The 26,180-nt window shown below is 50.3% G+C and overlaps 2 protein-coding genes across 9 annotated transcripts in view; one reads left to right on the top strand and one right to left on the bottom strand.

Annotated features, from left to right (window-relative positions):
* The first annotated feature begins 1,641 nt into the window (after positions 1-1,641).
* Positions 1,642-22,856, top strand: KDM8 (lysine demethylase 8). Of its 4 annotated transcripts, none has more exons than XM_084772830.1 (9): positions 1,642-1,723; positions 2,073-2,219; positions 14,659-15,171; positions 17,678-17,838; positions 18,405-18,537; positions 18,936-18,980; positions 21,177-21,326; positions 22,165-22,257; positions 22,337-22,856. In XM_084772830.1, exons 3-9 carry the CDS (start codon positions 14,668-14,670, stop codon positions 22,499-22,501), a joined length of 1,251 nt encoding a protein of 416 aa, XP_084628956.1. In that variant the 5' UTR covers positions 1,642-1,723; positions 2,073-2,219; positions 14,659-14,667; the 3' UTR covers positions 22,502-22,856. The 4 variants fall into 4 exon arrangements, with proteins under 4 accessions (XP_084628956.1, XP_084628957.1, XP_084628955.1 ...); XM_084772831.1 differs by lacking the exon at positions 1,642-1,723 and adding an exon at positions 9,711-9,841 and having other exon boundaries at positions 1,807-2,219; XM_084772832.1 differs by lacking the exons at positions 1,642-1,723; positions 2,073-2,219 and adding exons at positions 8,149-8,498; positions 9,711-9,841.
* Positions 22,857-24,480: 1,624 nt separating this feature from the next.
* NSMCE1 (NSE1 homolog, SMC5-SMC6 complex component) overlaps positions 24,481-26,180 on the bottom strand; it is a 29,398-nt gene continuing 27,698 nt past the window's right edge. For all 5 annotated transcript variants that reach the window (XM_084772837.1, XM_084772833.1, XM_084772834.1 and 2 more), the window contains exons 7-8: positions 25,100-25,220; positions 24,481-24,662 (exon numbers count right to left, since the gene is read on the bottom strand). In XM_084772837.1, the coding sequence (XP_084628963.1) occupies positions 24,583-24,662; positions 25,100-25,220 (201 nt within the window). In that variant the 3' untranslated portion in view covers positions 24,481-24,582. The remainder of the gene's footprint in view (positions 24,663-25,099; positions 25,221-26,180) is intronic.

The raw sequence follows: 26,180 nt of genomic DNA, 5'->3' as shown, positions 1-26,180 counted from the left end.
ACTTAACTGACTCGTCGTCTCTGCAGCTTGAGCTTTTCTTTCACAGGGAAGAAACCCAAAGCTAGGAAATGCAGGGAGTGAAATAAAAGGGTGGCCCCACTGACACAGCGGGCCAGAGCTACTGGGTCCTGTGGTCAGCCTGTGTGCAGGGTGGCTCAGGGACACAGCGGGCCAGAGCTACTGGGCCCTGCGGTCAGCCTGTGTGCAGGGTGGCCCCACTGACACAGCGGGCCAGAGCTACTGGGTCCTGTGGTCAGCCTGTGTGCAGGGTGGCCCAGGGACACAGTGGGCCAGAGCTACTGGGCCCTGCGGTCAGCCTGTGTGCAGGGTGGCCCCACTGACACAGTGGGCCAGAGCTACTGGGCCCTGCGGTCAGCCTGTGTGCAGGGTGGCCCCACTGACACAGTGGGCCAGAGCTACTGGGCCCTGCGGTCAGCCTGTGTGCAGGGTGGCCCCACTGACACAGTGGGCCAGAGCTACTGGGCCCTGTGGTCAGCCCGGGTGCAGGGACCTAATTTGGCTTTCCAACAATTGATAGTAAGTGGGGACAAGTAGTTCAGTTAATCACTTACTAAGCCAAGCATGGGGCTTTAGAAGGACTGTCTGGCCTGTCACCAGGAAAGAAGGGACACGCTGGAGTTCTACCTAAGTCCTATGGGAAGGGGGTTTTTCTGCAATAAGCTGTTTGCTGCAATACAGAGGGAGGAGGAGATTTGTCTCTTCACTGTTCTCCAGGGCCACTGTGCTCAGGTAAAACTCAGCACTCACTACCTTGTGGAGGTAAGGGAAGCAGGCTCAGTAGTTACCAGCATCACAGTGAGCCTAGTGGTTTTGACAGCCTTTGGTTCTGTATTTCCTTCCTCCCTAAGCTGTACATGCTGAGAGCACCAACAGCGTTGATTTTAATGTTTTCAAAGTGTGTGTGTGTGTGTGTGTGTGTGTGTGTGTGTGTGTGTGTGTGTGTGTTTTGCCCTACTGAGGAGTCAGACAGAGTAAGACAGGCCTCCAGGTAGGCAGACAGATACGAAAGAGAGCCAAGGGTACCTAATAAGATGTCGTATTTCCAAGATGGGTGACATCTTCCTCACCCTTGACTTGAGACAAAAGTCTGGCAGCTTATAACAAAGGCCTTGTAGGCTTTGTCTCCCAGTAGCAGGATCCCTGCTAAAGGACTGGCTCAGCAAGTTCAAGGCCAGATCAGGAGTGTCACCCAACAGTTGCAGGACAACCAAACATGCTTTCTTCGAACTATCAACCCTAAATTAGGGGAGGAAAAGACTTAAAAAGCAAAACAAAACAAAAACTGCCCTGAGTAGAGACTGGATTTCTCTCCTTCCACCCCTGCTTTGCAGGGGGCCTTTTTCTCTGTGTGTCTGCAAATGTCTATGGTGTTTGATATTTCTCTGCTGCTACCCGCTGAGCTCGAGACTTTTTTCCCCCTTTAATTCTTTTACTGGCATAGAAAATGAACAGGATCAAGACCCCTAGACTATAATCACCACAGCACCTAGACTACAATGACGTGTTGCACTGGCCTTGAGCAAAAAATCCCACTCCCTTCCTCATTTCATTGGACTGCTGAAAGATGCTACGAGTGACGCACCCTGACCATCCTGGCTGAGCAGTAAATTAATTCCTTCCGCTTTTTAAATTATACTCCAAACCCAAGACTCGCGGCCTTTGCAGGGCATCGGTTGCTGCTGCAAATTCAGGAACCTCCGGAGTCCACCTAGAGAGAACGCTGGAAACACAATAGTTGTGGTGCCGCCCACAGCACTCTGCACCCTCCTTCTGCACGGAAATCTGAGGCTGACTCACTAGAACCAGCTCTGAATGCTGTGCTTGTGGGTTCAAATTCTACATGTGGTTTCCAAAACTATGTGGCTATTTTTCTTCCACCTCTACTTCCTACTCTGTAAAATACGGAGAACTGATCACCTAAGTTGGAAGGTTTAGGTAAAACAGCGGGCAAGAAACTGTTTTGCTAAGTATGACGCGGGAGAACCCAAGCAACCCGAGTCTTGGACCCGAGGAGGGCGGGACCGGGCATCGATCGCTCGGCGCTCCTCTAGGCACGCCTCGCAGTCAGCCGAGTCCGGAGTGATCGATGCTCCCGGTGTAGTCCGTGACAACGAGAAGGCCAACTGTGGAGTCTTCGCCCCGACGGAACCAGTCGTAGTCAGCGACGAGAGACACAGCCCGGTCCAAACGCCAGAGAGGTTAGTTGGAGCTCTGAGGCGCCCAGGCGGCTTGGGCTGCTTAGATTTGCAGAGCCGACCGTGAAGGACGAATTGCGCAGGCGCCATGCTCAAGACCCTGCGTGGGCAAGCAGCTGGACGGCTTCGCGCAGGCGCCTTGGGAGGCCTGGGAGCCGCTTAGCTTCTTAGCTGCTCTCCCCTAACAGATTGGGGAAATGGCTCGCGCATTACGTAAGCTTCTAGGGGTGTCATACAGCGCTTGCGCGAAACTGCCGTGCGCCTACTCTCGCCAGCATGGCTTTGCTCAATGGTTCAAGTGTGGGGACAGGCTGGGTTGCCGAAACCGGCCCACCGCACCCGCTGCGCCGTCTGTCCGGAACGCGTGGCTGCGGCCACTGCCAGAGGAGGCCGGTCTGTCTCCTACCTCCACCCTCTAACCAGCCTGTTTCCAGAAGCCAACAAGGGTCCGCGCCGGGGACCTGAGGCTTCCTGGGAATCAGGACTACTTCTTCTGCTTGGACCGCGTAGCACGACTGCAGAGGGTTATGAGCAGCTGGGTTTTGCCAGTGCTTTGACAGAAAGGCTGCACGTGCTTTCCTAGACGTTTTGTTCATGCTAAGGCCTCCAGCAACCCGCTTGGCCTGTATTCTAACAGCAACCAAGACCAGTTTCCGTAATGAGTCCTAAGAAGGGCATTTAGGAAGCAAAGCTTGAGTCCATCCAGCATGTACTTGGCTCCGTTGTTTTGGGGGTCTTAGCTCCTGCTAGGTTGGTTCACTTAGGAAACCCCGACAGAACCGCTGAGATTAGATCTTGCACCCTTTAGCTGACATCTTTTCCCATACAGGGCCATTTTGTACACCAACAATCGGGCCTTTATTTAAAGACCTTTTAGAATTAAGGCAACAGGGAAAGGTTGTTTGTGTAACCTGCACCTGGCCTTTACCTGAAAGCTGTACCTTGTCCTGACACATGGACTTGGAGCACCTGAAGGCCACTTTGAAAGTACGGACATAGCCACTACCACCTTCAAAAGCAGAACAAAAGGCCTTCTATGGCCAGCAAGATGTCTTTAAGGCATCCTATTGCATTCTGGGAAACTTGTAATGTGAGCATATGTGGCCTCTGTTTGGGTGATTATAGCTGTCATTTTACCGGGAATAAATCCCCGATTTTGTCTAGGCATTTCAATTTGTAGCCTCCTAGTTTAGATGGTAAATTCCATAGTTAGTCTATCTATTCCTGACTATTGGAAGCTTGTTTACACAACTCACAATAAACCCTTTTTATATGGTACCCTGGGAAGCCAATTTAAAGGTGCACCGCACACTGTGAAAGAGTGGCTTATACACCAAATGGTTACTCCCACCTGTGGCGGCCTTTTGACTAATACAGCCTTTTCTTAGAGGCAGTCCAGTAAGAGGCTATAGGAAGCCAGTCTATACTTACAGCCAGATCAGAGGCCACTCAGGCTGCTCCCATCTGCCCCAGACCAGGGTGTGTGGAAACACTGTGGGATTGGCTTCAAGCCTGGACTTGAGGCCATAGAGAAAGGCAGTCAAGGGAGTGTACGCTGGGTGCCCTAGCTGCTGATCATGTGAAGGCTGTTGCTGTAGGCCCACACCAGCCCAGCTCCTCTGGAAACATTCATAGAGCTTAGGAGCCCACACCGTGGACAGTCGCTGAATCCTGGAGCTCTTATAAAGAATCCTTGAAAAATTGGTTGTAAAACCAAGGCACAGTGTGGCTTCACCTAGTGCATGGATTATACATATCAACTACTAACTCCGAGTCACCGATAATGTACCAGTGTCGTGTCATGGGAAGAAAAGTACATCTTAGTTAGCGTTCATTGCTGTGAAGAGAGGAAGAGACACCATGGCCATGGCAACTGTTACAAAGGAAAACATTCCATTGGGGCTGGCTTACAGGTTCAGAGGTTTAGTCCATTATCAGCATGGCAGGAAGCATGGCGGCGTGCAGGCGGACATGGGGCTGGAGGAGCTGACAGTTCTATACCTTGATGCTCAGGCAGCAGCAGGAAGCTGTGTTCCACACAGTGGCACACCTACTCCAACCATTAGACCACACCTCCTAATGGTGCCACTCCCTGTGGGCCAAGCCTTCATACACATGAATGTCTATGGGAGCCAACCTGGTCAAACCACCACAGAGCACTTCCCCTCAGAGTCACTTAGCCATGAGTGAGTCCAGGGTTAACTTCTCCACCTCAGGCCCCCCTTGTCTCCGGTCATCTGTCTGTCTGTCTCGTGAGTCTGCATCTGTGCCTTCCCCCGGGGCTGTCTTATGAATCTGTGGCCCTGAGTCTGTATGTTCTGTGCGTGTCCGGCTGGCTTGTGTGTGATTGTCTGTGTCTCTCCGGTGTGTGTCTGTCCCTTCTGAGGGCTTCGGTCTATTTACTGAACCACACAGAAAGCGTCACATGGGGAAGGAGTGTGGTACTTTACAGACATTTTAACAGAGTTTTCAAGGAGTGAAGTTACAGACTAGCTCCGGCTGACCCTAACAATGACCATGGTTGTTTATCAACCAACATCCGTAAATGTTGCTTTCAACTTTTATGGTAGATTTTTAGAAAGTTGCTTTCAGCTTCTGTAATTGCTGCTTTCAGCAAACGATTCCATTGTGTTGTATGGTTCAGGGGTATGAGAGAGTACATTACTTAATATTACAGCTCGCATTAGTTTAGGTTGTAAAAGTTGACTACGTGGGAGACCCAGCACAAGTAGAGTTGATTGATAGAGTGTTCTCTTACAGGCAGATTAAACAGTCTGAGTGCTCAGTAGCATGGCAGTCTTAAGTGACCTCAAGCTGTATTAACTGTGGCTGGGAGGTCCAGCCAAAGTTCCAGTTGTTTAGAAAATGAGAGATATTTATATAATATTGCACCACCAAAACATGGCCCTCAGAAATCTAAAATGATTTTTTTTTCTAGACAGGGTTTCTCTTTGTAACAGAGCCCTGGCTGTCCTAGACTCACTTTGTAGACCAGGCTGGCCTAGAACTCACAGAGATCTAACTGCCTCTGCCTTCCAAGTGCTGGGATTAAAAGCATGTGCCACCACACCCAGCTGTAATGAATTGTTTTAAAAATGAGTCACTAAGTCATTTTGGATGGGCACAATACAAGGATGGGGGCTGTCATGCGAGGTTCTGAGGGAGGCTGCGGGGGCAGCCATGAGACCACTGAGGCCAGCATGCCACTCACGGAGGAGTTTCCTCAGGCTGTCAGCGTAAGACCCTGTGGGAAACCCGTGTTTGTCCTGTCAGAAGCCACTTCAAGCAGCCCCCAGGGCGGTCTGGCAGCCATGGTGGGACTGAAACTTACACAAACTCCCATGACTGCAAGACCCTCTCTAGTGTCAGCTGGATCAGACATTCACTGAAGAACTCTGCGTTAAAACAAAACAACATTACTAAGGTGGGACTCAGTGAGTGAACACACTTGCTGCCGGGTTTGACAGCTTGAGCTCAGTTCCCAGCCACCACATGGTGGGTGGGGAAAACCATCCCTGAAGTTTATCCTCCGATTGCCACACATACACCATGGTACAAGCTTACCATAGCGTGTGTGTGTGTGTGTGTGTGTGTGTGTGTGTGTGTGTGTGTGTGTGTGTGTACATACACACAGATAAAATTTCCGTTGCTTATAATTGCTAAGGCTGGCTCATGTGGCTGAGAGAGGATGGTTAGGGCAGCCAGTGTGAGGCCCTCTCCCAGAATGCTCCTTCACGTAGTCTGTAACGTAAGGTCCTTATCTTTAAGGCCATTGGAAGTAGCAGATATAAATGTTGGGTTTCTGGAGACGGAAGGCAGAGAGAGACCAGAGCCCAGCGTCAACAGATGGGACTGTTTATCTCAAACAGTGCAGGGCAGATGCTCTCCTGTGGGAAAAGGGGGTGCCTGGAGGAGGAGAAGCTGGCTGGACCCTTTTTAGGGGCGGGATCGTGGGCTTAGGAATGAGGAATTGTTGCTGCTTTGGGGGATTATGTGTGATCTATGGTCCCACTTTACTGAAATTCTCTGTGTTGAGCAGGACTTGGAAGACAGGCTGTCCCTACAAACAGTCCTGTCTAGGCTAGGGTGGCCACTCTTGGTTGTCAACTTGACTACATCTGAAAATAATTAAACCCCAAGTGACTGGGTACACTTCTGAGGAATTTTAATTAATTAAAGCATTTTAAGTGGAAAGACTCACCTTTAATCTGGGCCCCATAATTTACAAGTAAGGCACTCTATCCTTCTGGACAATGAATATAGGGGCATCGTCCCTTTCCTAACTGCTTCATGCTGAGTGGGGTCTTTGTAAGGGGAGAGAAAAGGAGGGGGTCATTTGGGTCTTGACTATAGTTGTATCGCCATTCCCTGAGCCTGTATATCGGCTCTTTGAGCTAATGAGGTTCCAGGACTCTGAGGTAGCCATTGGTCAGGAGGAGCTGAGCAATGGTTGAGGAGCTCAGGGCTTGCACTCTTCCCTGCAACAGATATTAATAGGAAATTTTAAAACAAAAGGATGGAAGTTCAGACCTAGAACTGTCATGAGAAGGGGCCTAGTAGAGGGGAATATCCACGTTACCCAGGCGCCCCCTGAAACCTGTCCCCCTGCTATGGGCATCTGCCTGGGGATTCTTTTCTTTCAGTTGTCTGGCATTCTTCTCTAGACACCTAAGAATTCATGTAGAAGCAACGTTCCTTCCCTAATAACACAGATTCCTTCTTTCTCTGTCATGAAGAGATCAGACCCCATTCTGTTTTGTAGTACCATGGCTGCCAGGCCCAGCTGAGTCTGGAGTTTTCTGTGCTGTCCTATACCAGAGTCAGATCAGCCTTGATTTGTTGAGCAAATTGGCTGTGTTGTACTTGTTGGAGTCCAATTACCATTCCCCACAGCCCCACAGGCCCTGCCATGGTTACTACCAATAGGAAGGCAAGTAATATGCCATCTCTTTTGGTTTAGACAGGGGTGGGCTGGTACTTTATTATATTCCCAAGATAACTATAAAATCAAGAACTAAGTGTACAATTTGACACACAGGGGTGGCGAAAGAAGAGGCCTTGGGACATTCAAAATAGGTGCCATTAGGGGCTCTCAAGTTGGAGATTAGCCTGGTGCATGGGTACCACATGGCTGTACCCATGGCTTGTATAAGGGGGCCCCAAAGACAGGGCTCGGATATAGAGTCATTGGTTAAGCCCGTGCCAAACTTTGTAACTTGCCTTGCCCTCGCACAGATCCAACAGACTTTTCTGAGGTCGAGCTGACTTGTAGAGAGCATGCTGGGCTACCATTTTGAGGGCAGGCATTTTAAGGAAGGGAGCCCTGGGATCGAAGGGCTCAGTTGGGGTTTGGCTAGCTTGGTTTTTCTGAGGGGAGAGAGTTTGAGATTACCCGTGGATTCAAGGTGTGGATGGGGACAAAGATGTCCACAGTCTTTACCTCTAGGTGGAGGGTGGCCTTTGGCGGGAGGTCCTTGCCGTTAGCTAACCATCTGTGGTGGTTTGAAGAAGATTGGCCCTCATGGACCAATCTTGAAGCAATATTTGAACGCTTAGAGAGTAGCATTAGGACCCGTGGCCTTGTTGAAGGTGTGGACTTGCTGGAGTAGGTATGGACTTGTTGGAGGAAGTGTGTCACTTGAGGGTTCAGAAGTTCAAGCCAGACCCAGTATCACTCTCTCTTCCTTCTGATCTTGATGCAGAACTGTCAGCTAGCTTCCTCTCCAGCACCATGCCTGCCTGTGTGCCACCATGCTGCCCACCTTGACAATACTGAACTGAACCAACTCCAGTGACATGTTCTCCTTTGTAAGAGTCGCCATGGTCACGGTGTTTTTTCACAGCAATAGAAACCCTCATTAATCTGAGGCCAAAATTTTGTTTTCCCCAGTATGATGGCTGTTGTTGGTTGTCAACTTGACTACATCTGGAATTAACAAAGCCTCAAAGTGGAGGCCACACCAGTGAGGGATTTGTGCTTAATCTAAAGTGGGAAGACGTACTTCTAACCTGGGTCTTTGAAGTAGGAAGACACACCTTCAACCCAGATCTAATCTGGGCCACACTTTCTCCTGGAAGCCTACAAGAGGACGTGGAAGCTCTTGCTGTCTGCTTGCTCTCACCTCACTAACAAGGCCGTTCCTCCACTGACTTTAGAGCCTCCTTCTTCAGGGCCCCAGCATATGCTGAAGACCAGCTGAGCCGTCTGGCCTCGTGGACAGGACAGCTGCTGGATTCCTGAGCTTCCCATTCATTTCATAGTCAGCCATTGCTGTATCATCTGTAAGTCACTCTAATAGCTCTCCCTCTTCCCTCCCTCCAACACACACACACACACACACACACACACACACACACACACACACACACAAATATATATAGTCTGTAAGTTTTGTTACTCCAGAGAACTCTGATAATGCACCCAGTTTGTAAGGTTTGGGGGTTTTTAAAACTTGATAATCCACACTGTTCCTTGTTTTTCCCTGGCTTATGTCCCACTGGCTGTCCTGTGCATTCTCATTACTGACTCAGTGTAATCATTGGAGGTAAAGGACTGCCGCAGGGCCTGGACCCTACTAACATAGCTGCAGTGTTGCTTGTTTATACTGATGAGGAGTCATGACAGGATTCAGAGACCCATACAGTAAGGTTCTGTGTGGTTGCCAAGAAGCCATAGCACCATCTGAAAGACACTAGACAGGTCTGTCCTGCACGCAGGTTGTCTTATTAAGAAGTATAGAAAAGCTGTGGTTTCCTACCCAGTCCCAGGAGTTTCGTTGCCTGCAGTTCTGGAACAAGGTGACCTCCCATTTAAGACTGGAGCCATGGCTTGTGGGAATCAAGAGTTAGGACTAAGAGTAAAGGAAGAAGCGTTTTACAATTGCGAAGAGGTTCTAAAGAAGGGGTACCACCAGATCACCTCTAATGTTGTAACAGTAATCAGGCACCAAAGGGCCAGAAGAGGTTCTCTTCCCAGCCCCAGCCATCAGGGGTCATAAAGCAGGCCCACCAAGAGAAGGGAGGCAGTGAAATAGTTAAATGGCAAGATCCTGAGGTGGTAGAACGTCATTGGGGCCAGATGGGAGGAAATACAGGCAGATAGAGAAAAGCTAGATTTGGTCTGGAGGGTAAAGGATAAAAGTTACTTTGAGCCCCATCTCCTGAGGGTGGCTGTGAGGGACTCCCAGGTGACAAGTCCGTGTACCCACTCAATGGAAGTCCTTCAGGAAGGGGTGTGTGGTGACCATTCTTCTGTCAAGTGGGCTACATCTGGAATTAACTAAAACCCAGGACCTGGGTACACCTGTGAGGGGACTTTTCCTGCTTGAATTATGTGTGGTAGGAAGACACACCCAGAATCCAGATCATTTAGGGTAGCAAGCTCTACCTTAAGTCTGGGCCACACCTTCTGGTGGCAGCCTATGTGAGGGACATGGAAGGAGAAAGCCTTTTCTCTTGGCCGGCTTGCTCTCACTCCTGTTTCACTGGCATTAGATTCTACTCCTGTGGGATTCCGGCCTGTGCTGTGAAGACCAGCTGAGACAGCCTTGTGGACTGAACAGCTGCTGGACTCTTGAACTTCTGGTTGGTAGATAACCATTGTTGGACTAGCCGGACCGCAGCTTGTAAGTCACTCTGATCAATCCTGTGAGTTAGATGTGACACTGCTTGGTGGCTTGTAAATGGAGTGGCTTAAACACTGCACACTTCGAACCTGAAGGCAAGCCTGTCCCCCCCCCCACCCCCCACACATCAGGGTCTCCCTCCCAGACCAGGATTAGGCACAAACCACACCCAAACACCTGTTTTCACAGTGAGACTCTTTAATAAGCAGGGAAGAAAAGTTAAAGTAGTTGCTTTCTGACTCAGGCAGAAAAACGGCAGCAAAAGACCCTGCAAGTGTAACTTTTAAGAAGAGAGAAAGGGGAGGGCTGTGTTAGAATGGGGCTAGGGTTTGGAGGTATAGTTTGGCTGGGCATGTTAATTAGGTGAGCCAAAGGGGGCCTTTGATTACTGAACTTCAATACTTTGATACTGGACCTTGGTGGTCAGCCTCAGGAGGAAAAGTGGGCAGTTAAGGAAATAGCTACTTTTGCAGGCTAGCTGTAGAATGGAATCTAACAGTTTTAGAATCGGAGGGGCGGGCAAAGCCTGCCAGAGCCATGCTCAAGCTGGCCAGAGTGCCTCAGGACCTGTCTCTCTGAGCCCAGTGGGGTGCATGGCTTTTCTGGACCCTGTGTTAGAATGCCTTACAGGGCTACAGGCCTGGGCTGGGCTCTCATGCAAAGACTCAGCTGTACAGGGGAGGAAAAGTTAAAGTGGCTGCTTTAACCAACCTATGCCCACAGGTTCTGGTGGCAGAACTCCATATGGGTGTGGAGTTCTTCCCAGCTACTGGACATGGAGCCTTCGCTCTTGGCTCTCTGCTAGCTGTAGGCTCCCTTCATCTCTTTGCCATGTAGCATTCCAGCAGGGGGCATAAGCCAACACATACCAGCTGACTGGTCAGTACAGAGTCACTAATGGTGCCAGCCCCAGGCTCCTGTGTCCTAACCACAGAAGCAGTGCCCTGTCACTTCCCACTATCACTAGTTTCTTTTTATTGTATATATCTTATTTTATCATAAGCATGTAGCTGTAAACAGCAGGCATGCTACCTTGCAGATCTGTGGGCTGGGATCTGCCCAGTCTTGCTGAGCTAAAATCAAGGGCGCAGCAGGACTGCCTTCCTTTCCAAAAGCCCCAGGAAAGAATCTATTTCTTTGATTTTTCTCAGCTCCTTGGAAGTTGCTCTGAATTCCTCTCAGCTTGTGGCCCATTAACTAGTCATCAAAGCCAGCCACTTTGTCTTTCTGTGACCATTCTTCAGAAGTCACATGTTCTTCTAAATCTGACTTTAGCCCCAAGCAATGCTTTTAATGTAATGTGTGAGCCCGTGCAGATAATCTAGGCTAATCTTCATCTCAGCTCAGTCACACATGCAGAGTCCCTTTTGCCCCATTAGGTGACATAATCATCACTCACAGTTAGGAAGTGAACATCTGTAGGGCTGTCATTTGTCTATCAGCACAGACTAACTGTTGTAAGAAGTACCAGCTGCAGTCTGCTAATGGGCTAAGTGTGCTTATTTTTTGCTCAGACCAGTCCCATGTGGATCTTCCCACAATTCCCTTTTCCATGTGGCAGCTTCCTGCCACCTGGAACTTTTAGCCCCTGGAGCCTGAGAGCCCTCAGCTTCCACCTTCCAGGAGACCTGTGGGAGGCATCTGTGGCCAGACGTCAGTCACTGCATTCGTTTCTGGAGCACCTGCTTCTGCCACAGTGAGTTACAAGGGAAGTCCAACTGAGCCAGGAAGAAGATAAAGGGCATCTTTTTTGCCTGCTCATGGTGGTATTCATGAGGTATAGGCTGGCAGATTTCTGAGTTCAAGGCCAGCTTGAACTACATAGTGAATTCCAGGACAGTCAGGGATACACAGAGAGACCCTGTCTTGAAGAAAAATGATAAAAATGGTATCTTTTCCATTCCATTCTTTTCTTTTACCCCAAGCCAGGGATGAAACCCAGGGGTAAAACCCCAGTACACAAAGAACAAGACTTGACAGAATACATCTGGCACCCACTGTGTTTTATAAATAAAGCTTTAATGGAACTCAGCCACCCATTTGTTTATTCGGGCTCATGACGGCAGAGTAGTGGCAACCATGACTGTGTGGCCAACAAAGCCTAATGTTTCATTTTTGGCCATCTGTACTCTCTGCCAAAACTACGATGGTCCTGGTCCCATCATTCCACGTCATGGCAGGCAGATGTGCCCTACTCTATCTGAGGTTGCTGGAACAGAGTCTGACACATACTGGGGGTGTATAAAGAGAAAAGGTTCCATGGCTCACAGTTCTGATGGGTGCAGAGTCCCAAAAGCTTGATACAGGTGTCTGGTGAGGGCTACCCACATGGTAGAGAAGTAGGAGGGAGCAAAGAGGCCAAATGAGGGAGGCCTTATGTTATAACAACCAGCCTTGTAGGAGCTAGTCCACTCTTGTAAGATGGGCACTGACCCTTCTCACGGCAGTACCCTTAATAACTTAATCACTTCCTGGGCTCCATCTCTTAAATGCCCCCCAGTGAGGACCAAACTCCTAGCCCATGAACATTAAATCACATGAACGGGATAAATCACATCTAACATAGCAGATGCCACAGCTGTTAGGATGGTGCTGAGAACACAGAGCAGGACAGTTAGCTATGGCTGTCTGCGAGCTGCAAATCCTATGTGTGCTAGTACAGTGACACTCAGGAAGCCACCAAACTGCCAGTGCTGCACATTTCCTTTCTGCTTAGGTTTTTGTGTTAGCTTTCTGTTTCTATAACATATACCTGGGATAAATTAAAAAGACTGATTTAAATCAAGGGCTTCTGCTACTGTGAACATAATATACTCATTTCCTATTTACAGTAGTAAAATTATATCTGCAATGTATCCTTAAATTTTTAATTACAGTATTTTATTGGAATGCATTCATTATATATAGTGAATTTAATAAAAATATACATTTTTAAAAAGAAAAAGCTTAGCTGGGTGGTGGAGCCACATGCCTTTATTCCTAGCACTTAGGAGGCAGAGGCAGGCAGATCTTTAGTTTGAGGCCAGCCTGGTCTACAGAAGTGAGTTCCAAGTCAGCCAGGGCTACACAGAAAAACTCTGCCTCAAAAAGCCAATTAAATAAATACATACATACATATGGAAGAAAGGTTTATGTTGGCTCATGATTTTTAGAATTTCAACAGGCTATATGGCTCTGTTTCTTTGGACCTGTGGCAGCTCAGTACCTCACTGTGGGAGCACGAGGCAAAGGATGCCTCTCTACCTTATGGGGACCAAGAAGCAAGGCTGGGTCCTAATGTGTCCAACTGTAAGGGCATGTCTCCATGATCTTAGTTTCCTCCCCTAGGTTCCAACTCTTAAAAGACTACACCACCTCCCAGTACCATGACAGGCTAAGGACCAAGCCTTCAACACATGGGCCTCTGGGGACACTTACACAGAGCACTTCCTTCTGTACCTGTAGCCTTAGGCTTGAGGGAAACCAAAATGGGATGTGCCATTTGTCAATGCAAATGTATAGGAATTTATTGAGCCAACAAAAAGGGATCTGTCACGCTCTTTTGAGTTGGAGACCCTGAGAAGCAGAGGAATGGGCCTTTTATAAGTTTTAGACAAGGGAGTGAGTTTTACAGTATGTGATTGGCTGAAGCAGTCATAGGGGCAGTAGGAACTTTTTTAGTTGGGAGGGGTAAGTACATTTCTGGGAAAGTGGAAATTTTAAACACAAGCTGAGAGTCAAGCTGGACTCTGAGCACACACTGGCTGTCCTTGGGACAAACTGGACTCTCCAAGCAGGTAAGACTTACAGACTTTAGCCTTAATGGGGGTCCTTAAGGGAGGGCTGGGTAGGCCAGCTTTTACATTTTCTCAGACTTTGGCCTTAATGGGGGTCCTTACGGAGAGGGGCCCAGTTCCTTCAACACACACACACATGCACGCACGCACGCACGCACACATGCACACACACACACACACACGCACTTATACATGCACTTTACGGCAAGTGCTTTAAGAGCCCAAGCGCTGTGGAAATAAACACTGGGAGCGTTTCCACAGACTTCACATAGATCATTTCGGATGGGCCTGAAAGGCTGGGTCGGAGTTTGCCAGGCAGATTGGCATCATTCCAGATGAGGAGAGCACTTATCTTTCTCTGAGCAGATCTGTCCAGTGTTCACTTAAAGCCAGGCATTGTGCCAGACCCTGAAAATAGAGCAGAGACTCCCAAAAGAAAGCCCGGCCCCAGTGGGGCAGCCAGTAGCAAAGGCCTTCTGAAAAGCACTGGTGTGCGCAGGCACCTTTTTTGATCTATTTTATTTTATTGTGGTTTCTTATACCTGTATGTCCCTTCTCCACCCCAGTCCCTTCCAACACCCCAACACCAGGTAGGAGACAAAGCAGGTTAGTGGGGAGAGGGGACATAGTTCTCTTTAGCTATTTCCTGCTGGTTAGGGTCGCAGGGTTCCTTGGGGCAAGTCCAATCTTCATTTCAAGGTATCTCTAACTTTCACCAAACTGCATCAACAGTGACCAGGAGCAGCAGCAGCAGCAGCATTCTTTCTAGGAACCTCCCCACACTCACCTCTGGCTCTGGCATTTCCTCTCCAGAGTCCTCAGAATTAAACTAAACTATCTGCAGCTGGCAAAGACCATGCCCCTTCTGAGCCACACAAGGCAAAGAGTTTGCTGCTGCGGACAATCTGAATCAGCCCCATGTCCCACGCCTAGGATTTAAACAAAAACATGTTTACAATAACAGTTTGTAGAGACACCAAAACTCAGGTGTGAGCTACAGGGGCTGTGTGTGGTCTCTGATTGCTGTCCTGTTCCTCTCAGGTACTGAAGATGTCAGAGGGCACTACAGAGGACACCGCAGAGCCCCTGGTGGGGTCCAGCTCCCTCTGGAAGGCCCTCAGGGTGCTCCTGCCTGATGCAGAGGAGCAGCTGAAGCTGGACCTCAGTGAGCAGGTGGACAGGAGCATGGTGGTGCTGCTGCAGCGGGCCGTGCGGCTGTTCTATACAGGCCATGGGCAGGAGTGCCTGCAGGCCAGCGAGGCCATCCTGGACTATTCCTGGGAAAAGCTCAACACTGGGCCTTGGCGAGATGTGGACAAGGAATGGCGTCGTGTCTATTCCTTTGGCTGCCTCCTAAAGGCCCTGTGCCTGTGCCAGGCACCGCTGGAAGCCACTGCTGTGGCCGAAGCACTGCGGGTGTGTGACATGGGCCTGTTGATGGGGGCAGCCATCCTTGGGGACATCCTTCTCAAAGTCATTGCAGTCCTCCAAGAACACATGCTTCCAAGAAAGCAGCCTGCCTGTGGCCCACACCAGGACCAGCCTGCTACCAAGGTATGGGGACTGGGTCGCTGTCAATGCGGAACTATCCAGCAACCCAAATCGTCTTCTAGAACCATCCAATACTCTCCCAGGTCACACAAGTGGCCTCTCTACTGAAAGGAGCACTGTGTAGACTTGAGGAATGAGCAGCTGGACCCATAAGTCTGCAAAGGCAGTACCCTTTTAAGAGGGGTGGTAGCAGTGTCATTAATCTCAGAGAGGCAGCTCACAGTAACTGGGCAGAGCCAGCCTGCTGCACCCCCCTGCAGACTGCTTCTAGGCAGCTCTGAAGGAGATCCAGCATACCTCCTCACTACCTAGTCGGTGAGAGACCCCTCGGCTAGCCAACTGAAGTTCAGGAGGCCAGTGTGTTCTGCTCTTCCAGCCCTCATGGCGGTTGGCCATGGTGTTTAAGTATCGTAGAGTTCCTCCCAAGCCTGGAGCACAGTTACCCCCAAAGACTACAGACACAGACCTCACGCAGCTTCCGCTGAGTGAGCCAGAAACCAGCTCCAAGGACACAGTGTCCTCACCTGTAGATTGTCAGATAGGTTCTGAGCCACTGAGAGAAAAGGCCTGGGCTGTGTTGGATGCCAGCTGTGTGATTCTAAACTTTTCTCATGTATTTCTCAGTGCTTTCCTGCAGTTTTAGAATGGCCTGTTGAGTGTGACTTATATATATAAGAAAGATGTGATGGATGTCATTAGCACATGTGTGCAACCACAGTGAGAAGAGATCCACAAGCCAGGAAGAAAGGCAGGGTGGTACCTTTCATGCGGAGTTGGAGGGTTGGAAGGGAAAAGCTGAAGCCTGGACAGGCAACCAATGACTCCTGAAGACATAGAGCCATTAATGAAATGTGCCTGGCCTTAGTTTACTAAATGAAGAGAAGCTAGGCATGATGGCACACATCTATAATCCCAACACCTGGGAGGCAGAAGCACAGGATAGAGATTGAGGCAAGGAAGGTTTATTGTGAGATTTCACCTGGAAAAAAGTGAATAAGTAACAAGTTACAAATTAAGAGAGAAGCAGACAGCCTCAAGGACTACCAACAGCCATTGTTTATGTGATGCTTGGTGCCATCACATAAGGATCTGTGGGGCCTCAGGGTAATATGTTGCTTAGCTCTTCAAAAATTAGGAAGTCTAAAGTTCAAGAGAGAAACTTGTCCCCTTTGACCTAAGGGTACACCCCTCAATCTTCCTCATCAGTGTGTCCCAAGGGGATGTAATGGTGGACTCTGCCCAAAGTGGTCCTCATTGAGGTGAGGGGCAGATGAGTCAGCCTGCCTGGGCTCAATCCCCATGCTACATCCCATCTCACCCAACAGGGTCCCTTCTCTCCGCCCCAGTCCCTTACTGGAAGCAGGTATCCACATCCCAGCTTTGCTGGACAGCTGCAGTAGCCTGAATGAACTAGCTGAGTATGTGTACAGCTATCACCATCCCCACCCCACAGCTATGATCCTATGAGGCTGTAGAGGACAGGGAGAGGAGCCTCTGTGAGGGGCTGTGCTAAAAGGCCTATGTTGAGGATGGGGACAGTATAAAGGAGGCAGGGTCAGGAGAGGCCAGCAAGTGCTCCTGGGTACCAAAGGTGGATGCTTTTGTCACCACCAGTTTAGAGATGAGAAAAATGAAGGTGCAGGAATGGTAAGTGACCTGCTCAGCTTACCCAAGGGAAATGGGTAAGGAAAGAATGGTGAAGCCATTTGTGTGACATTGCAAGGACTGAGTGGCAGTGTGGAAACTGCCTCAGATACAGTGCTTGGATGCAGGGCAGAATTGCTCACCCATCAGGACAGCTGCACCAGCTGTGCTCTAAGGTTATGACATGGCTAAGAAAAAAGGTTCCTTGCGCTCAGGAAAGCAAATAGTGTAGAAGTGTTATCTGCTGCTGGGTGTGGCAGGCACTCTGGAGTTTGAGGTAGGGAGCTTCTGGGTTCAAGGTTATGTTGGGCTTCCTAGTGAGACCTGTCTCAAAAACACAAAACATCACTCGGTGTAGTGGTAAACACCTTTACCCTTCTCACTTTGGAGGCAGAGGCAGGTGACATCTGTGAGTTTGACGCCCATTAGGGCTACATGTTGAGACCCTGTCTTTAAAATAAAGCAAAATTTGGTACTGGGGAAGATAGCTCAGTCAAGGGCTTACCACATAAGTACTCCTAGGAGCACTGGAGTTTATCCTTAGAACCATGTAAAAAGCTTGGCATGGTGGCATGTACATGTCATCCCAGAGCTGGGGAGGTGGAAACAGATGGACCCCAGTGGCTTGCTAGCCAGCCAGCCTAACTGAATCAGTGAACCCTGGCCCAGGGAGGAAACCCCATCTCAGTAAGGTGAACAGTACATGATAAGGCGTAACAAACAGTTGAGGTTGTCCTCAGCCACACACATGTGCACACAAACAAAACAGAAACGCTGTCTGCTATTGTTAACGACACCTAAGACACCTGCCACTGATGCAGTTCCTCAGACAGTTGCCATCTTGCTTTGTTTGGATTCTAAACAGAAGGCAAAGCATGACTCAGCTCCTGATGTGGTGTTAGAGCGGGTAGTACCCAGGCTTCGCTGTCCAGCCCTGCAGTACTTCAGGAAGCACTTTTTAGTTCCTGGGAGGCCTGTGATCTTGGAAGGTGTGGCTGACCACTGGCCCTGCATGAAGAAGTGGAGGTGAGTGGCCACTGAGGGGAACTGAGGTCCTTCCTCCTATCCCAGTGTCCCCAGGACTCCCTGAAGGCTCTTCCTGGCTACTCATAAGTCACTGCCCCAGACCAACCTTCAAAAGCCCCTTGATTGATCGTAGAGGTTTCATGAAGACTGGAGAACCCTGAGCTTTCAGCATCCACAGGGTTCATGTAAGCAGTGCCCTGGGCACTCTGTGAAACAACTGTAGCTCAAGGGTTGGCCTGTTGTGTTTGTGGCCTCTGAGACTCCAGCAAGGAAAAATTCTGAACGAGCCACAGCACAGCAGTCATTCTCCAAATGGGGCAGGTACCTCCTTTAACATGGGAGCAGGGACTCAGGAAGGTTAAGAAACTCACTAAAGGGTGTTTGACGCACCCAGGCTGTCAGAGTTCAGGGCCAGCACTTATCACCTCTCTGTGGTGCTGTCAGGAGAGCGAGGGCAACACTGGTCTCCACCCCGTGAGGCTTTGTACAGGAGAGCACTCCTAGGTGTCAGCAGCAAAGACGCGTGCTGGCAGCTATGGCAATGACGCCAGGGCCTGCTCTTGCAGCCTGCAGTACATCCAGGAGATTGCCGGCTGCCGCACCGTCCCCGTGGAAGTGGGGTCACGGTACACGGATGAAGACTGGTCGCAGACCCTCATGACCGTCAATGAGTTCATCCACAGATACATCCTGAACGAGGTACTTGTGAGTTACTGTTTAATAGATGGACAGTGTGACTGGAACTTAAAGGCAAAATTTCTGTCGTGTACGGCTCAGCATAATTTTTAAAACACCTTCTGAAGAAAAGAGCAGCCCTTGGCTATGGACTCCATCTGCACTGTTTATCTAAGGGAGAAGCTGCAGGGTCTGGGGCTCACTCAGAAAGGGCAGAGTTACAGCCAGACCCCTGCCCTTCAGCTCTGCCCTACCTGGGAGGACACTGATGACAGCAGACCCCAGGGTGGGGAAGAAGCCACACAAGACAGTGGTAGGTGGGGCCAGGGTGAGAGCTCAGCATCTAACTAAGCAACAGGGCCATCAAGAGATGTCTCCCACAACTAACCAATGGTCATTTCTGCCTTCCTCCTCTGGGTCAGGCGAAGGACATTGGGTACCTTGCTCAGCACCAACTGTTTGACCAGGTGAGTCTGAATCCGTGTCCCTGCCCTGCACCCGTCACCTGCTCCTCTCCTCCCTAGAGACACACTTGGCTATCTTCTGGTGCTGCCCTCTGGAGCAAGAGCTTGCTCTCCCAAGTTAGCACAGGCAGCATGAGGCAAGTTGAACAGCGAGGCTTGAGAAATTGAGTGTGCTGAGCCTGGGGACTCAGTCTGCATCCTAGGGATGACCTGCCAAAGCATGAAGGTGGAGACTGGCAGAGCTGGAGTGGACCAGGTGGGAGATAGTCCCATTGAGAAGTGCCCCAGCACCAAAGCATGAAGGGAGTGCAGTGACCACCAGCCAGGAGGGTATTCAGAGGAGCCGGAGAGCCAGAGACCAGGTGGCAAAGGCCTTGAAGGTCACACCAGGACTCCGGATTTAATCTGGGCATGATAGAGTCCTGTGAGGCCCCCAGTGAGCAAGAAGGTCCCCTGGAGTTCCTGGGCAGTTAAGAGATAAGTACATGTTTTCTGTTGCCTCTCCCACAGAGCAGACCCTTAAGAGCAGATCACTAGGCCTGCCCTGTCCTGGTGTTAGCCCTGTGCCCCTCAGCACTGGCAGCCCAGGAGCCTGTAGAAAGCAGGGCAGGATCAGCTGGTGGCTGGGCAGAGCATTGTGCCTCCATGGCCCTGTGATGTGATGTGTGAGGAGGGGCCAGGTAGCTGGTAACTCAGCTGCCCGGCTAGGGGTAAAGAAAACCAGGCTACGCACCTGAGTGCTGCTGTAATGAACACTACCTGCAGGATAAGTTATGAACAATGGGAGTCTGTCTAGTTCTGGTGTCAAGGAAGGTCAAAAGACCACATGGTGAGGGTGATCTAGTACATCAGTGGGCCAACAAAGGACAAGAGAATAGGCAGGGTGAGTTATACAAGCCTGTTCTGTGATACATCCAGATCACATAGTAATGGCGTCTGTTTGTCCATAAGGCAGAGCCCTCATGACCGAGTCACCTTTTAAATATCCCTCTGGTTAGTACTGTCATGCTATAATTAGTTTTCAACCAGAATTTAACTTCAACGGAGCAGGCAGAGGCAGCGGGATTTTCCCTCTCCTGCCTGCAGCCCCTACATCATCTGCATGTATCACCATCACTGGAGGAAGACACTGCACCAGCAGCTAGACTGCCCTTCAGTTTCCAGAGCTGCCTGTGGCTGGGTGTGGTGCACACACCTGGAATCTCAGCACGTGCAGGGCTGCAGCAAGAGAATCTCAAGCTCAAGGCCAGCCTGCGCTGCACAGGGGGTCCTTCCAAGCTGCCTGGTTAGGATGCTGCAACAGTGGCAGGGGGCTCATCCTGGGGAAAATACTCTTTGATTTCATTCCTGCCCAGGCTCTGCCTGCTTCTCTGGCGCCTTGACCAAAGTGCACAGTGGGAACTCTATGTTCAGTGGGGGACTCTCTGTGAGCCCTTCCTTGTTCTAATCCCAGTGCCAGTCACTGAGGATTTGGGGACAGGAAAGAATGCTTCTCAACCTCAGGATTCTGATGCCATGGGCCTCAAAGAAAGCATTAGGGAAGCCTTACAGGTACATGGCAGAAGAGGCTCTCCGACGCCATGGTCAGCATCAGTGGGGTGCTAGGACCTCTGGGAGGGCTGTGACATGCCTCTTTAGGTGGCTTCTTTGCCAGCATCATCCTGCCAGAAAACAAGTCCCATAGTTCACACACCTGGGCTGTGAAAATCCAGAGGCCAAGAAAAATCCATGGTGGAGTTCTGGGAGTTCCAGACCATCCTAATCTACATGGTATGTTCCACCAGCCAGGGCAACAAAGTTAGCCCATCTCCAAAACAAAACAAACGGCATTATGGTAGGATGCTTTTGGGGGGGAAAAAAAAAGAATTAGAAGTATAAAGCAACAACACCTGGTTTCTTAAAAGAAAATTATCTACATGATGTAGAAAAAGAAATTAAGCAAAACTGTAATTCTTATTATTTCTATCTTACGATTTTTATTCATTAGAATATGAACCTAAACTAGGTAGGATGGCACATACATATAATACCTGCACTTGGGAGACTGAGGAAAGAAGATGAGAAATAGAAAGACTGTCTCAAAAACAGAACAAAAAATACACCTAGGAGTGTGTGTATTTGGCTGTTGATCATCAGATGTCAGCTGGGTCCTGGCTGGCATACCTAGTCCTGGCCTCTGCTTTCTGCCACTACATTCAGATCCCTGAGTTGAAACAGGACATCAGCATCCCTGATTACTGTTGCCTGGGCAATGGAGAAGAGGATGAGATCACTATCAATGCCTGGTTTGGTCCCCAAGGAACCATCTCCCCACTGCATCAGGACCCCCAGGAGAATTTCCTGGTCCAGGTAAGAGTTGCAGCCAGAGAGGGGGCTAAGTAAGGAGCTTGTGATGGTAGATACCCATAATCCTAGCACTTGGGAGGCTCAAGGCTAGCCTGGGCTACGTGAGACCTAGTCTCAAAATGGGCGGAGGAGGAGGAAAGGAGATATAGAAAGAAAACCAAAAAAATAGCCCTGAAGCCCTGGGGTAGGGTTTCTCCCAGGTCAAGGCTGTACCAAGTGGAATTTCTCTGGGGTCAGGTAGGAAAGCTCTTGGGTGGAGGGCCTTGTGCGTTCTAGCAGCCCCAGCACCCTATCACCGTCAACCTCCCTCATGCCCCCTGCTAGCCTGCACTGTAGGTAAGGGCTGATGGAACAGGCCTCTCAGCCACTGATACATGTTTCCAGAGACCCAGGTGGGTCTGTCACAGGGAAGCAGCATGCACCCACTACTGTAAGACCTTGTCACACTTGCTAGAAACTTAGTAAATGAGAGCATTCTTGCAGAGCACTGGGCCAGCCCTGCTAGGCAGCTTAGTAGCAGCTAAGAGCCAGGGCCCAGAAGCCCACTGCCCGACATGGCCCCAGCTGTCACCTTAGTAAACTTGGGCAATTCACTTTACCTCTTTGCCTCAAATCCTTACAGCCAAGGTGAAGAGGGCAGCCCTTTGAGATTAAGCCAGACCAACACTCAGTGCTGCTGAGCTACATGCAGAACACTGAGCTGTACGGTGCCTGAAGTGAACACTGTCAGAGCACATGGTGGAGCAAGGCAGCAGGACAGAGCACAAAAGGCCTGTGCTTAGTGGGTCAGCCTCGCTGTCCTGCAGCTTAGCCCCCAGAGCTGATGAGCCTCTTCTCCCAGGTCCTAGGAAGGAAGTATATCCGGCTATATTCCCCGCAAGAATCTGAGGCGGTGTACCCACACGAGACGCGCCTTCTTCATAACACCAGCCAGGTGGGCACACGGGGAATCAGGGTGACATGGTGCCTGCTGCCCCTTGAGAGCAGCAGATGACTTGTCTTGCTTCCTGCAGGTTGATGTGGAGAACCCCGACCTAGAGAAGTTCCCCAAGTTTACCGAGGCCCCATTCCTGTCCTGCATCCTGTCCCCCGGAGAGACCCTCTTTATACCTGCTAAGTACTGGCACTACGTGCGCTCCCTGGACCTGAGCTTCTCTGTCAGCTTCTGGTGGTCATAGCCAGGGCCAGAGTGGAAAGGACTCTCCAGGCCAACACCTCACCTAAAGGCAGTGAGCCCAGTGAAGTTGTGGGCCCTGGATGCTGCTAGACTCCAACGGTCCTGCTCCCTATGTATATGTATGTGTGTGTGTGTGTGTGTGTGTATGTATATATATACACATATATATGAATGATGCATGTGTGTGGCAGAGCTGCTGTGTGTGCCCCACATGCATGTGGCAGAGCTGTGCGGTGTGGCGAGCTCCTGTATGTACCTAGGCCACCCAGATCATGGATGCTTCTTTTTTTTTTTTTCCTTTGTAACTTAAATTTTTTTTCAAAAACACAAATAAATAGTTGGTTTTTTTGTTTTTTTTTTTTTTTTATATTTCTTCAACCAAATTCCCTTTTACCTGTAGGTAGGTCGGCAACAAAGGCATTGGGGAAGAGGAGGAACATGGGCCCTAGAAGGGAAAGGCAACAGCCCCATCCATGGACTCTCTTGGTAGCAAACAACTGCCGGAGGGAGCCACCCATGTCACACAAGGGAGGCTGCCTCAGAAAAGCTGAGAGCAGAGCATGGTCAGGCAGGAGCTGAGTCTTAAGGCCAACAGGCCTGCATGGTGCATGGAAGGTTGGCAGTACAAGCTGTACTATAGAGTGTGAAAGCCCAGCTTCCGATGCTTGTCAGTGATACAAACTCATCTTGAACTAGCTTACATAAAACCCGCAAGCGCCTACAGCACTCCAGGCCTCTGCTCCCTGCTTCCTCCTCCCTTCGCTGGTCCACTTGGGTTCACTGTTTTCTGGAAGAGGGAAAAGGGCAGCTCTGACTCTATCTCCTTCCCCACATCTTGACCACCAGTATCAACTGCTGGTCCCTTCAGTTCAAACCAAGGATCATCAGTAGGGATGCTGGTGGCCAGGACTAGGACAGTCCCTGTGGCCTCAGGGATGGCTGCTCATCGACAACAGACAGGGAGACAAGTGGCAGGAGGGTTGCTATCTCCGTAACTCCTTGCTCACCCTCAGGGATGGCCTGAGCTGGGCCACTGCAACACAGGACAAGCAGGCATCCCAAAACAAGGACTAGAGAGCCACCTTGTTCAATGCGGTCCTGAGTGCGGGGATCTCACCTTGAAGACTGTGAGGATGCAGGGGATCTTGGGGCTAGGGACTCAGGCTCCCAACCCAGAGCCCCCAACTCCAAGCCCTGGCCTTTCTATATGGTTCTGCCTTCCTGTCAGAGTTCGACAGAGGCAAAAGTAAGGTGACCTGGTGACATCACTGGAACCACCAGCCTAAGCCCCTCCAGAAAGAACCTGTGGCCATGTCCTTCCTCATTTGGGCCAGTATATGTCCTGACACGTTGGGACAGATAGAAGCAGGCAGGAAACCACAGTGTGGCAAATGCTGATCAAGGAAGGGCACCAGGTAAGGGGAGGAGCTGGAAAAGGAAGGCTGAGGTGAGCAGGTGAGAACCCTCACCATGAGTCCTAACAGCCCAATCACCCCAAAATCAAAACAGGTCTCAGCAGGGTATGCTAACTATCCAGGGGCAGAGCAGCTGCTGCAGCTGGGGTTGAGGGCTGGGGCCTGGTCTGGACAGCAGTTATGGGGCTAAACGGCAAGGGCCGGACAGGATTTGAGGACATCCTGAGGTAGAGGCCAGGGACAAAGCGGCTGGACTAACTCTCAGGCTACCTGCTGAAATAACCTGCTGATGGGCGACAAAAGGCCCCATGGGAACAGCACAACAGCCTGCAGAAAGCTAATGCCCTTGGGGCCAGAGTAAGGTCCTATTGTAGCTGTGGACACCTAGGCCAGTATCATGGACCAAAACTGCAACCAAAGCAAAACCATCCAGAGCCAGACACAGAGCTACCTGCCTGGGGCTGGCAGTGACCTAGTGCTGCTTTTCAGGGCCAGTCCACTCAACTCACCATGGGAACCCAACCCCACACAAGCTGTAGATTACAGAGCACAGCAGCCACCAGGGAACAGTTACTAAAAACATGTTAAGAGCAAATATCAACAAGGGAGACAGCTTAAGTGGCCATGAGAGTCAGCCCACCAACAGCCAGAGCGACGCAGGACGTAGCTAGTGCTGCCGGGTCCGCAAGGGCTTTCTGCTCGACTTGGAGACGCCAGCTTCCCTCTCCTTCTCAGGGTCGAAGACTTCTGTGTATAGAATAGCAGGGAGACACCGTGAGCAGCAAGATGAATGGACTGACCACACAGAACACCAGCTCATGTCTATGGCTATTTCCCCTGCAGAGGACATGTCCTGTGTGTAACAGTCACTGCTAACCCTACTCCAGCACCCTGAGCCAGGCAGCACAGCTCCCTGAGGAAGCTGGGGAGTAGCTTTCCCATCCCTGTCTCTGGTCGGCTATGAGGACAGCCTTGTTGAGACTCTCACAACCCTTGGGGTCTCTAGTGAATTCTAGAGCCATTTAGAACAAAGCAGGCAGGCAGCTTTCACCCATGCTTCAGCAGGTCACCAACCCCGACCTTCATGCTCAGAGACCTCCTCAGCCCTCCCTCCAAGGGTGCTCTTGGGGCCCAGACTCAGAACAGAGGTCCCACAGACAGCCCATCCCTCTGGGGCCATGTACCTGGTATGTCATGGGGCCAGTAGTCATTGCAGTGAGGGCAGCGTGGTTCAGAGATGGATTGGAAGTACTTGGCCACGCAAGGCATGTGCATCCTAATACCACAAGTCTCACAGCTTTGACCCTGAAACAAAGAAGGCCAATGACCATGGAATACATCTCTCAACTTCACAAACCTTCAGAAAGCTACAAGAAAATGGCTAGCAGGCTGGAGGGTTTAAATTTCCAGGCCCCGGGGCTGGACAGATGGCTCAGTGGTTAAGAGAGCTGCCTGGTCTTCCAAAGGTCCTGAGTTCAATTCCCAGCAACCACATGGTGCCTCATAACCATCTGTAATGTGATATGGTGCCCTGTTCTGGCTTGCAGGAGTACATGCAAGCAGAGCACTGTATACATAATAATAAATAAATAAATCTTTAAAAGAATTTTTTTCCAGGCCCCACCTTAGTGCTGGTAATAACCCAAGCCCCTTACACTAGGGCCTTCACTACCGAATTTTCAACAAGTGGACATAGATGGGAGAAGCTGAAAACCTCACTCCCTGCCAAGCCCCTTGTAACTCCAACAAGCTCAGGCCCCTCGCCAGAGATCCCCTCGTGGGAGGTATAGGCATACAGCTTTGCAGTAGGGCTAGTGGCAACATGTACCACATGCGTTAAGATCAAGGCAGGCATGCTCCAAAAGTCTGACAATGGCACCTGTGGATACACGCACAGAAGCTCAGCATGGAGCCTGGTTGCCCAAGATAATCAGAAAGCAGCAAACACGGGCACCCAGCCTGGTTAAATGGTGGGAAAGGCTCAGAGTCACCTTTGGCCTCAGAAATGCAGCCTCCCTCTGCTAAGGGTGAACAGCAGAACCATGGGCACAGAGAGCCAGCAAAGCCTGGACCCTTCTACAGAAGAGTTCCCAGCTAACACCCAGCAGCACCCTTGGGATACACTCAATGGCCAGGGTAAGAACTAGGGGTACATCAGTAGGGAGTGTATCATGGCCTGTCCGGAAGATGCCTACGCCTGAGGGATAGAGCAGTGGAGGCCCAGTGGGCTGAGCACAGGACCCCACTCCCACTGCTCCCTGCAGT

This window comes from Acomys minous (assembly GCF_964271855.1).
Source record: "Acomys minous genome assembly, chromosome: 2".
Lineage (NCBI taxonomy): Eukaryota > Metazoa > Chordata > Mammalia > Rodentia > Muridae > Acomys > Acomys minous.
This window is presented reverse-complemented; position numbering and strand designations above follow the sequence as displayed.

What these genes read in the sequence shown, in the direction of transcription:
- KDM8 (XM_084772830.1), top strand. Translation starts at nt 14,668, where the DNA reads ATGTCAGAGGGCACTACAGAGGACACCGCAGAGCCCCTGGTGGGGTCC. An exon ending in AGGACCAGCCTGCTACCAAG is followed by an intron (nt 15,172 to 17,677) that starts GTATGGGGACTG and finishes GATTCTAAACAG; the next exon opens with AAGGCAAAGCATGACTCAGC. An exon ending in CCCTGCATGAAGAAGTGGAG is followed by an intron (nt 17,839 to 18,404) that starts GTGAGTGGCCAC and finishes CTGCTCTTGCAG; the next exon opens with CCTGCAGTACATCCAGGAGA.